Source organism: Bos grunniens, chromosome 22 (assembly GCF_055505025.1).
Source record: "Bos grunniens cultivar Pamir isolate PY7600 chromosome 22, Bosgru_T2T1.0, whole genome shotgun sequence".
NCBI classification, from domain to species: domain Eukaryota; kingdom Metazoa; phylum Chordata; class Mammalia; order Artiodactyla; family Bovidae; genus Bos; species Bos grunniens.
This window is the reverse complement of record NC_141186.1, coordinates 31,983,514-31,996,667: the sequence shown is the minus strand read 5'-3', so window position 1 is coordinate 31,996,667 and position 13,154 is coordinate 31,983,514. Positions and strand designations below refer to the sequence as shown.

The 13,154-nt window shown below is 38.4% G+C and overlaps 1 protein-coding gene across 26 annotated transcripts in view; it reads left to right on the top strand.

The window, feature by feature from the left end:
* The window catches only part of MITF (melanocyte inducing transcription factor), a 229,092-nt gene that overhangs the window by 209,638 nt on the left and 6,300 nt on the right, over positions 1-13,154 (top strand). For 16 of the 26 annotated variants that reach the window (XM_086366855.1, XM_086366838.1, XM_086366854.1 and 13 more), the window contains 3 exons: positions 219-275; positions 5,988-6,063; positions 10,002-10,149. In XM_086366855.1, the coding sequence (XP_086222981.1) occupies positions 219-275; positions 5,988-6,063; positions 10,002-10,149 (281 nt within the window). Of the gene's footprint in view, positions 1-200; positions 276-5,987; positions 6,064-10,001; positions 10,150-13,154 lie in introns of all 26 variants that reach the window. The other 10 variants (XM_086366836.1, XM_086366846.1, XM_086366835.1 and 7 more) reach the window with 1 other exon arrangement.

Below are 13,154 nucleotides of genomic sequence, written 5' to 3'. Positions count from 1 at the left end.
TTGCATTTATTGGATATATATTGCTTTTGAAAAAAAACAAAGTCTTTGATTCAAAGTTAAAAATTTTTAAACTCTGTTTTTATTTATAGTTAAGTCAGATAAACATCCATTTGTTTAGATAATGAAGTGTGTTTTTTTAATTTACACCACTGTGTTCCTTGAAAAGTTCTGGTTTCTAATGACTTCATTCATGTGCACAGCGTGTATTTTTCCCACAGAGTCTGAAGCGAGAGCATTGGCCAAAGAGAGACAAAAAAAGGACAATCACAACTTGAGTAAGTTGGTTTTATGTTTATTACATTGGAGTTGATGTTCCCCCTTATATCAAAAAGTTTCCAGGCATTTTGAAGGGAAATTGATTTTACCTGTTAAAGGTATATTTTATGGAAGAAAATTGTTTTTTGAAGAGTCCAAAGTATATATTTTGCCTCATATTTTAATCTCAGATTAAAGTGAATTATATACACACACATACACACACTTGTTTTCAGTATCTTGAGGACTGGTTTTTTTCTTTTTTTTGTAAGAGGGAATTTTGATCCCTGACTACCCAATTATAAGTTGCTCACACTGGAACTTAACTAACAAAAGGGGATTATGGAATCACCTTCTCCATTGAGATTTAAAAGAAAAAAAATGAAACATCTGGAGGAGAGTCGTTGAGTGAGATGAGGTAGCCTACCAAATTTCTGACTTTAACTGTGATTTTAAAAAAGGTCTTCTATAGGAGAAGGCAATGGCACCCCACTCCAGTACTCTTGCCTGGAAAATCCCATGGACGGAGGAGCCTGGTAGGCTGCAGTCCATGAGGTCACTAACAGTCGGACACGACTGAGCGATTTCACTTTGACTTTTCACTTTCTTGCATCGGAGAAGGAAATGGCAACCTACTCCAGTGTTCTTGCCTGGAGACTCCCAGGGACCGGGAAGCCTGTTGGGCTGCCGTCTCTGGGGTCGCACAGAGTCGGACACAACTGCAGCGACTTAGCAGCAGCAGCTAAGCATCAGTAGAAAAATTGCCATTTGTTGTATAACTTTCTATGAGGAAGTGATTTTTAAAAGGTTAACAGTACTGTAAAATAAAAATTAAAAAAATTTTTTTTAATAATTAAGCATTAAAACAGAAAAAACAGAAGTCTTCTAACATTTAAAATTACTTTCTTACATGCTTAATTTACTCTTGATCACATCTTTATGCTTTTTCCTATGAAAATTCAAGATTTTTATTACATAAGCAAGTTCAAGAGGCTGCAAGAAAAAAAGGATTGGACTTGGAAGTAGAAAATTGTGAATTTCTCATCTCAAGATCCTCTGTCCTCTTTTTCCTAAATTGATTTTTAAGGATGAAGTTATGTATGAATACTTTGTCCATGTAAAAATGATAGGATAAGCTCACAGTTCTTCTCTGAGCTCTAAAAATAATCATTGTCGGTTTTTTTGTTCAATTTGTTGTTTGTCTTAGCAACCTTTTCCTGTGTATTTAAGAATACACACCTTTATGCATGCAGAGATTATAATAGAATGATTTTGTCTATGATTTAACACAAATAGTCTCATATAGATGCCTGGTTTTTTACTCAACCGTGTGTCCTAAAGACCTTTTGCTATTACTTCTCTAGATCTATCTACTTTTTTAAAAAATGGTTGCATGGTACTCCACATGTGACTTGTGATATTTAGTCATCCTCCGACTGCTAAGTGTTAGTTCTGTTTCCAGTTTCTCCCTATTATAAACAGTGCCACAGCGAACATTTGCAGACATGGCTCTCTGTGTACAGCAGAGTTAGTTTCTCCAGGGTGAATTCTAAGAAATGGAATTGCTAAGTCCTTAGGGGAAGGCGGTTGTGTCTGTGTGTTTTCTTTGAATAGATCCTGCTCTTCCCAGTTACCCTTTCACTTAGAAGAAACTTTTCTCACCTATTAACCAAGAGATTTTGACTAATATTTCTAAAGTCTCTTCTGGTTTCCAAGTAACTTTACTCTAAGATATTTCTTCTTTTAAAATACATTAGAAATCAGATAATGAGGCAGTCTCTAAAGCTTCTCCAAAACTGAAATGTGGAAAACTAAGTTGGATGTTGGTAAAAACAGTATCTGCCTTTACTTTGTCACCTGGACTCTCAAGTTCAGGGCTGTCTGTAAAGTGCAAACATTATCAGCTCCAACTCTGAGGACAATAAAGCAGTCTTAAGATTTCATTGAACCGTTAGAAATTAATACTCAAGGTTCACTTGCCCATTGCCTTTCCTCTTCTAGGAATTTATCTTGTAAGAGTTTCTGACAAAATGGGCTAAAGATTACATTCATTTATTCATGCATAGCTACTTCTTGAGCCCCATTATGTATAAGGCACTTTTCTACAGAGGTGAACCAGACCGACAGATTTGTCTCCTATCCTGAGAAGCTTACATGTGAGTCAGGGGCAAACAGAATGGGTGAGCAAACAGCTTCATGCAGATGGTGTTTTCAGCACAGGCTAAGTACTGTGAGGGGAATAAAAAGTACATGCGACCACTAGCAAAAGTAGTCATTATACTTTGAAAAAGAAAGACATTGGGAATAGTCTAAATATTTATCAGTAGCGGATTTGTAAAAAATAAATTATGGTACATCCTTATAAAGGACACTCAGTGGCTCTTAAGAAGAATGGTGTTGGTCTGTTTCATCTGTCTACAACGAATTACTGAATGAAGAGAGCAAAACAGCACAATGATATGTATAGGATCCCATTATGTAAAAGGAACACTCTGTGTATGCGTGTGTGTGTGTGTGTGTGTGTGTGTGTGTGTGTGTATTTAGAAGATCTAGGAGTCAGCCTTGTCATTGCCAATTTCCTCAGGCATATAGATGTTGGATGGTGTGAAGAGTTGTTTCTTACTTTTTTCTTTACACACTTTGGCATGTTTTGCCATTTTTTTCAAGCTGATATCACTTTTATAGTAAAAATATAGTTGGGGGGAGGCACTGAATTAAAAATAAAATGTAGTACATACAAATGTTGATGATAATAGGTGTCAACAGTACACTGTTAAGTGAGAAAAGATAGATGCAGAATGGGTTTTCGTGTAATTCTGCTTTAGTGATGTTATACTTTATTTGGTTCATGGTTGTTGGAGGCCTAGTGTGTGCTAGGCTCATATGGGTACTTGGAAGACATCAATGATTAAGCATATATAAATAAATAGAAACATGCAAATGTTAGATGGTAGACAGCTGTATGATTAAATGAATGAATGAATGAATGAATGAAATATGTAGATGTTAGATGTCAGAAAGTCCTATGAGGAGGCAGAGTGCAGAGAGGGAAGTAGAGTGTTGGGATGGGCATGGGAGGAGGTGGGTCCCTTCTAAATAGGCAGTCAGGGAGGGCTCACAGGTAAATTTGAGTCACTACTGGAGGAGGGTGAGGGCAGAGCCTTTCAGATATCTGGGGGAAGAGTGTTCCAGGCAGGGGGAACAGCAATATGAGGTCCTAAAGTGGGGAGTGTGTCTGATTTGGTTGAGGAAGGGCAAGAAGCTCATGCAGCTGAGGATAGGAGGAACACAGATGAGTCACAATAAAACGTGATCAGAGGAGGAGAGGAAGAGAAATGAAATCAGAGGGATGGGAACTCCCAGATCCTGGAGGACACCTCAAGGGCAAGCAATTGAAGGGTTTTCAGCAAGAGATTAACAAGCTCTGACTCATGTTTTCACAGCTTATGCACTGTAGATAGACTAATGGGGGTAGGGAATGAAGAGCATGGGTGAAGCAGAAGTACCCCTTGGGAGGACTGCGGTAATCCAGGCAAGAGAAGCTGATGGTTTCTATCAGGCAGCAGCAGGGATTTCAAGTGGACAACTTCTGGAAATATTTCAAAGATAGACCCAGCAGATTTTGCTGATGGATTGAGTATAGGATGTGAAAGAAATAGAGCTACAGAATTGATTCTAAGTTTCTGCTCTAAGTAACTGGGAAAATGGAGTTACAGTGAGGTAAGAAAGCCCGTGGGTGAAGCTTATTGAAAAAAGGAAGATCAGGGGCTGAAGTTTGGAGGGTCAGGGCTGCCCATTGGACCTTTATATGGAGGACTTCCATATGACCTTCCTAAGTCTCTAGTAGTAGACTTATGAGTCTAGAATTCCAGGGAGATGTTTGGGCTGCAAATACGATAGTCATCATTGTATATGTGGTATTCAAAACCATAATACTAAATGAGGTTACCAGGAAGTGAATGTAGATCAAGAAGAGCCTCAAGATCTGTTTCCTGGGTGTACCCCTAGGCCACGTGTGTGCTTATTCTTAGAACATAAAAATAATCACCAAGGATATGTAACAAATTTTACAGTGGTGGTATCAGGCTCATTAGAGACTTTTATTTCATTTTATATATTTCAGTAATATTTGATTTTTTATGAATATTTTATGCTTGGAAAAAGAAAACATGTCACGCTTCAGAGTTTTGGAAGAAGTTAGCTAGATCAGAGGTCCAAAAATTTCTTCTTCAGAGCCAGTGATTATCCCTAACTATTTCTATTTTATAAAAGTCTGATGATAAGACTGTGTTATGCATAACTGATTTAATCTTAGAAATAATCACTCAGCTAAGAAAAAAATGTAATATGCATTGAGAAAATAGTGAATAATACTGTTTATTAAGCATGTAGAATGTTAGTGAGTCAAATATAAATATATATTAGATTTTGTATATGCAAAGTAAAATATTAATACCTTTAATCCAATTTATTAGACTTTAAGTTATTTGGAATTTCTTTTCAGACTAGGTAAATTTAAAACATTTATTAAGTCATATGCCTACTATTTCACTCCCCTTCCCCCAAGAAGATGATTATTCAGTTGAACGTACAACTGGATTTATAAAAGAAGAATGCTGTTAGGATGCATAGTATAGTTGAAGATGCTTGACTTCTAGGATTATTTTATTCATTATTGTAGCCAGTGGACATGTCTGCCTGTTGAGCATTTGAAATGTACCTAATTCAAATTGTGAGTTGCTGCAAGTATAAAATGCACACTGGATTTTGAAAAGTTAGTACAGATAAAAGGATGTTAAATATTTATAAATTTTTATATAGTCTACATGTTGATATTATAATGCTTTTGATATATTGAGTTTAATAAAAATATTAAAGTAGATTTCACTTCTTTGTTTTTACTCATTTAATGAGACTGCTGGAAAACTAAAAACTACATGTGAAACTTTAGTTTTTAGTAGTTTCACATTATGTTTCTGTTGGGTATTCCTGGACTGGAGCAAAGATTTTTGTATGGCCTGTAGGCTGAGAATGTTTTTTTACATTTTTAAATGGTTTAAAATGCCCGAAGAATAATATTTTATGATATGTGAAAATTATATAAAATCCAAGTTTCAATATCCAGTGATTCTTGTTAGTAAACTTGCATCATTGAAAATAGCGTTCAGTTAATATTAGTACATTTTGAATTTTGTCAACACAAAATTTATGGAAATCTGTTTTCTCTTTTGCTGTGTAGGTACTTAATTATATGCTTATTTTTGCTGTTTGGCCTACAGAGAGCTCACTATCTGGCCCTTTGCAGAAAACTTGCTGCCCCTGGGCTGGAGGATCAGGGTCGAGTACTGGCTATTCTCCACTTACTGCGTCAGGCTGTTCTCCACTTATTGTGTCCTCGTCAGCTCTCTGATATCACCTAGGTAGTTTTGTCATTTGTAACTGAGGATGGTAGCTCCAATTTCAAGAGTTACTAGGGTCAAATGAGAAATTATAATCTCAGGGCTTCATAAATGATACAGCTCTGTACTAAGGTAGCTCATTTTTTAAAGGGGCTCATCTTTTAAAGGGCTTTAACCTCAGTACCAAAACCAGGAAAGTAACTGGGAAATATAGATTCAGGTTTTCATTGTCCCAACCAAGCAGAGATAATACACACATGCCTTTAATGAGATGTGCTAAATGTGTATATGGCACCATTACTAATAGCCCTTTCCTGTGCTCTTTTTTTGAAGTTGAACGAAGAAGAAGATTTAACATAAATGACCGCATTAAGGAACTAGGTACTTTGATTCCCAAGTCAAATGATCCGTGAGTACAATTGCATCATATATTTTTTCGTACCTTAATGTTTTTTCATATGTTGTAAAAAGTGTGCAGATAAAACTAAAGAAGTATCCCTTCTTCCTTTGGTTTCATTTATGCATACCACTTGCTCCTTTCTTTTGGTTGGTTCATCAAACTAAAATCTCAAGAGAAGTGAACTGAGTTGTTCAAAAAGATTATTGGACGTGAGCTGTTCAGCTTTGGAGGTGGGAAGGTGGCTTCCTGAAATCTGAGATTCTTTGACAAACACTGAACTACTAAAAAAATTATCAGTTCATACTGGACAGAGACTTCAGTAGGTGATAAAGCAAGATTTGTTGGCTATTTATTTGCTTTTAAACTCATATAATATAGGCACTGAGAGCTGATATTGGAGATTTCCAGTTTAACAATCTTCAGTAGATAAAAAGTCAGGTTTTTTTCCCCCAAATTTTATGCCCTTTGTTTGTTTTACCAATCAAGGGGAAAAAAATAAATTTTTAATCCTCTTATAAGCACTGGTCAGCTAATTTGGATTTCAGCTTCCAGTCTCTAATGCACTCTTTCAGAGATTACGGTTGTAAAGATAATTTTCCTACCAGCAATGTCAGCAAATAGGACAACAAATACACAATTTTTATCCATTAGAAATTGGCCCATTTGAAGTAAAGGGCTCGAAGATGTATACATTTTAATGGCTCCCACAGGCATTCTATGAAATTAGCCTCTGAATATGACCTTTTAGCTACCTAATAAAATGTAAAGATGAAATCAAGCATTATTCATGCAAGGCTTATTAAATTTGCTATTCACATTATTGTCAGAGAATTTGTGACAAAACCATTGCCCATTCTAAGGTGGTTTTGATGAATGTTCAAGCCAAGTCTCCATCATCAACATTTCACTTTCCCAGGTTTCAAGGAAAGCCGTTTTGAAACTCAAAACATTCAAATTCTCAGTTCTGCAGCACAAATGCATCCTACGAAGGGGCTGTGACCTTCATTTCCTATAGTCAGTCTTGCATGATAGTTGAAATTGAATTCCCATTTTCCTGTTCTTTATCAGCTTTCACTTTTTAGCATATTCTTTTAAACTGCAGCACATGGATCTCTTTAGCAACATATTATGAAATTATGGGGCTGCAGTGAAAGCCTCTATTTGCATATCTTCTTTATTGTATTAGAATACTTATGTGTTTATAATCTGAACTGATAACAATCTTTAATTGTAGGCATTGTTTTAAGATACAGCGGACCGCATCTGTTCTGTCCTAAGCCAGGTTTCTGTCACAGACCTTGGGGCTGCTATAGAGACATAGTCAAGCTGATCACAGTCTCAGCCCCACACCCTCTCCTACCCTAGACTAGGTCTGCCTTTAGTGACTTATGTTTGGAGATCTGTTTACACTTCTGTGTGAGAAAAAAAAAAAAAAGGATTGCTCTCATTGCAAAAAAAAAAAAAAAAATTGAAAACCCCAAAGCATAATTAATTAATTGGGTCTCACAAGGAGGTGAAACCCAAGGTAAGTGATTTTAATTCTGTGCTTAGTTGCTCAGTCGTTCCAACTCTTTGTGACACCATGGACTGTAGCCTGCCAGGCTCCTCTGTCCATAGGGATTCTCCAGGCAAGAATACTGGATTAGGTTGCCATGCCCTCCTCCAGGGGATCTTCCTAACCCAGGGATCATACCCAGGTTTCCCATATTGCAGGTGGATTATTTACCATCAGAGCCACCAGGGAAGCCCAAGTGATTAGAATCATCACCTCTTAAAACCAGAGTATCTGCTTTCATGTTTAATTACGGGTTTCTCACCTTATTGGCCTAGTGAAGGCATCTTTCATTATAATTTTATTTCTCTCTGGCTGTTGAGGCAGGTCTGTTGTTTTCCTTTTAGCCCTGAACAGGTTGGCTTTGTGCTCACTCTTAGCATCTCAGGACACCTCCCTGGGTTGCCATTTTTGGTGCCCAGATCCCAGGGATCAGCCTCAGGGAGTTCTCCAGGGGCTGTAAACTCAGCATCTCATGGGAGAGCTTCTGTTTTGTTCTCCATCTAAGCCATGTGAGGATCAATTACTTGGTGGCTTGTTGTAATGTTCCTCCATTCACACATCCCAGCTGATACTTCCGATATTTTATCAGCTATAGATTATGGGATGTCCCTCATAGCTCAGTTGGTAAAGAATCTGCCTGCAATGCAGGATACCTGGGTTCAGTTGCTGGGTCGGGAAGATCCTCTGGAGAAGGAAATGGCAACCCACTCCAGTATTCTCACCTGGAGAATCACATGGACAAAGAGCCTGGCAGGCTACAGTCCATGGGATTGCAAGAGTCGGACATGACTTAGCAACTAAACCACCACCGTTCACATGTCCCAGCTGATACTTCCAGTCTGCTTTTAGCAGCTGTAGATTATGGCATAGGAGGTTTTCCATACATAAAATTGTTTTTGGCTTTACCATGGTCATTATTATCATGGATATTTTCTATAAAAGAGCTCAGGTTAATTTAAAGCACTATAGAAATATTACTATGTAGTTATAATTTTAGTCTTAATGATTTTTCTGGGGTGCTCTAAGTTTTTCAACTCGCTTTTACCTACATCTTCCCTGGTAGCTCAGTTGGTAAGAATCTGCCTACAATGCAGGAGACAGGTTCTATCCCTGGGTCGGGAAGATCCCCTGGAAAAGGAAATGGCAACCTACTCCAGTATTCTTGCCTAGAAAATTCCAATGACAGAGGAGCCTGGCAGGCTACAGTCCAAGGGGTCACAAAAGTCAGACATGACTTAGCTACTAAACCACCCACCTTATCTACACCTTAATGGCATTTTTAATGTTCTTATATAGGAATGCATTAGAACAATAGTGTTTAAAAACCCAAAGGCACCAAGCTCAGGCTGCCTGCGTTTGAATTAGAAAATCTGTTAGATGTGTGACTTGGGGAGGAAATTCTCCCCAAGTATTTCATTTTTCTTACCTGTTAAAAAAAAGGAGGGGAGCAGGGAGCAGACTATTTCTATCTAGTCTAGTTGATTTGAGGACTCAGTCTCTTGAGAGGAAGGTGGTTTAGGGGATGGAGTCTGGCTCCAGATTCTCCAGGCTTCCTGGCTCGACCATTTCCTAGCTGTATACTTAGAGCAAATTATTTAACCTGTCTATGCCTCTGTTTTTCAATCTATAAAATGGGGATAATATTAGTGTCTACCAGTTGAGGTTGTTATGATTAAACCACTTTAAAAAGTACCTGTCAGGCAGCAAATGCTATTTAAAGGTAGCTGTGGTAATTATGATGTTGAATCCTAGCACAGCGCCTGCTCCATTGTTGAAACTGTATTCTAGACTTTTCTCAGCATACTCATATAAAGTGTCTACTTTGATTCCAGCAACATACCTATGGGGCTGCTCACAGAAGCATAGCATCACCATTTTATTGATGAGGACATGGAGACTGAGAGAATTTATAACCGGCCTATGAATATTCGTGATAAAACCCAAGGATGCCACTTTTATGATGCATACAATTAAGTAGTGGGATCTCACAGAATTTTTTTTAACTGTATATTACTCTGTTTTAATTTTATAATCCTAGAAAGCTATAACTATTGAATATAGTGTTTAAGAATATTGACTTTGTCATCAACAGACCTAAATTTAAGTCCCGACTCTGCCTTCATGTAGTTCTGGAATGAAAGGCTATTTGAATCATCTCTGATTCAGCACATGCCCAGTGGCCCTCCTTTGCCAGGCGCCTGTCTGGTTGAAGTACGATGAAGTAGAAGATTTGAGTAGACTGTGTCTACCACATGACTAGCGCTCAGTCAATGACAGTGACTCTCAATGTCTAATTGTTATTTCATCTTGAGAAACTGAATGCTCTGAAAATTGAATTTTCATGGAGCATCCAACACTAAAACTCTCTTGTTTCCTTCCATTTTCATTCCAGAGACATGCGCTGGAACAAGGGAACCATTTTAAAAGCATCCGTGGACTATATCCGAAAGTTGCAACGGGAACAGCAACGTGCGAAAGAGCTTGAAAACAGACAGAAGAAGCTGGAGCACGCCAACCGGCACTTGTTACTCAGAATACAGGTACCCGGCGTGCACAGGGTGGAGGTGACTGGAGATGGAGAAAATGGGGTGTAATGAGCCATAAGGGGCCTGACTTACGTGAGACCGTCTGTACTCATTATTTGTGGATTCTATTTTGTGTTTTTACTTCCGTGCAAAAAAGTTATTTGAAACCCCCAAATCGCCTCTTGTGGTATTTACATGCTCATTCACAGATGTGCAGAGTGGCAAATGTGACTTAGCTGGTGTGTTTATTCCGAGTTATGGTTGAACAATGCTCTGTCTTCTTCTTTCAGCTCATACTATAAACAGGTGTCCTTTTTGCTGTGTTTTCAGTGTCATGTTGTTCACATTTTGTGGGGTTTTGGGGTGATTCGCTATTTAAAGTGGCCTGTGAGCATGGCCCTGAAGTGCTTTCTCATCTTTCTGAGCACAGCAAGGCTGTGATGTGCTTTATGGAGATATGTTTCATTCAGGCACGAGTTGTAGTCTTCTTGGCCTTGAGTTTAATATTAATGAGTCAATGATGTGTTGTAAACAAGTTGTCTTTAAACAGAGACACATAAAACAAAGTTACATGTTGATTAGTTGGTGAAATGTTGTGCCCAGATGCTTTATCGTAGTTTTAAGTTGCGTCTGACTCTTTTGGCTAAGTTATGGACTGTAGCCTGTCCGGCTCCTCTGTCCATGGGATTTCCCAGGCAACAATACTAGAGTAGGTTGCCATTTCCTATGCCAGCGGATCTTCCAGATCCAGGAATCAAACCTTGGCAGGCAGATTCTCTACCACTGAACCACTGGGGGAGCTCATGTTCAGATGCTTGCAGGAAAGTAATCCTCTGTTTTCACCATGAGCAATGGTTCAGCATTCACTAATTCAGTGTTCATAGCAACTCTGTAGCATATAACAGTCTTTGACCAATCATGCTTATGTGATAAAAAACATCACAGACTGAAAGGTTTACACATGAAACATTTATTTTTCACAGTTCTAGAGGCTGGGAAATCTGATGCTGGCCGTTTCATTGTGGGACTGAGTTCCTGCTTCTTAGTTCATAGATCGCTGCCTTCTTGGTATAACTTCACACTACAAAAGGGTTGCGGGATCTCTCTGGGGTCTCTTTTATAAGGGCCTCATCCCATTCATGAAGGGCCCCTGCTTGTGACCTAATCATCTCCCAGAACCCTATCTCCAAATACCATCCTATTGGGAATTGTTTCACCATATGAATTTGCTGGGGGAGGCACAGATTTGACTCCATAGCTATACCTACTGCAAATCATGACAACTCATAGTAGTTGTTAAGTACAAAGGTGTCTTAGTACTGAAGGGGGCACAGTCCATGGTCAAAGCTCATGTTTATAGGGGACCTGGGGACACCTTGAAAATCTTATCATCAGGATATAAATTTTGGAAATTGTTCCAGATAATGAAGTTTTCCATATGTATCTTTAACTTGCTCTTAAAGGGAGAAAAGTGATTTTAATAATACATGGACTTCTTACGTCATTCCATTGAGGGAGCATACATACCAATGTAAGCATGAGATGAGGGACCCCTTGCATATCATCTCCTGGTAGTTCTTTGTCGCTTGGCTTTTCATACTAAATATAAAGATGCAACTTCCTTTCAAACTGTCTTGGAGAAAGAAAAACTGACTTTTTGCCTGTGATTAAAGGAGTTGGCAAGAGTCATTTTACTTTACTTGCTTACTTTGAACACAACCAACGAATAAGGATTAATGACAGTTTATCTTCTTCTTGGGTAGATGGACCTACTTGTATCCAGTTTTGCCATATACCAATGGTTCCTTTTTTTTTTTTTTTTTTCATGTTTCCAGTGCAAATAATTGTGGAATAGCAATGCAGAGTATGGCAATTGAAAGGCTATCTAGTGGTGTTTATACCCCAACATTACATTTACTTAACAGAGCGGATTACTTATGATCTCTGATCTTGTTAATGCCCCACAACACTGTCAACATTTCTAGATGTCACATCTCGTTTCACTGCAGTGATCTTCAGTCCCCGATCAGAGAGGCAGAAGATGGTTTTCTTCTCGGGAGAGCATTTTAGAATCTTGGTAGTGAAACAGAGGTTATGTGTCATTTGGAAATCCCCCTTACCCTCTTTCCTTTTTTGGCTTTTGCTGCTTGCTTTATGTTCCCTCTCTTCAGTAATTAGCCGCAGGTCTTTAGTCTCTTACACTTTGTATATATACCCATTTTTAAAAGCAACTCATACTAATGTGTTATTTCTTTATATAAGTATTCAGTTCAGTTCAGTTGCTCAGTTGTGTCCGACTCTTTGTGATCCCATGGACTGCAGCACGCCAGGCCTCCCTGTCCATCACCAATTCCTGGAGTTTACTCAAACTCATGTCCACTGAGTCGGTGATGCCATCCAACCATCTCATTCTCTGTCATCCCCTTCTCCTTCGCCTTTAATGTTTCCCAGCATCAGGGTCTTTTCCAATGAGTCAGTTCTTTGCATTAGGTGGCCGAAGTATTGGAGTTTCAGCTTCAGCATCAGTCCTTCCAATGAATATTCAGGACTGATTTCCTTTGGGATTGACTGGTTGGATCTCCTTGCAGTCCAAGGGACTCTCAAGAGTCTTCTCCAGCACCACAGTTAAAAAGCATCAATTCTTTGGTGCTCAGCTTTCTTTATAGTCCAACTCTCCCATCCATACATGACTACTGGAAGAACCATAGCTTTGACTAGATGGACTGTTGTTGGCAAAGTAATGTCTCTGCTTTTTAATATGCTGTCTAAGTTGGTCATTACTTTTCTTCCAAGGTCATTACTTTTCTTACTTTTTGTCTTTTAATTTCATGGCTGCAGTCACCATCTGCATCTCAATACAAATATTAACATATAATGACTGTTCTGAAAGAGAGGCTAGGTTTAATACATCAGTGATACTATTGTAAACAAGATGTCTTTAAACAGAAACACATATGAAATAAAGTTACATGTTGATTGGTTGGTGAAAGGTTGTGCCCAGATGCTTTATTATGGTTGTT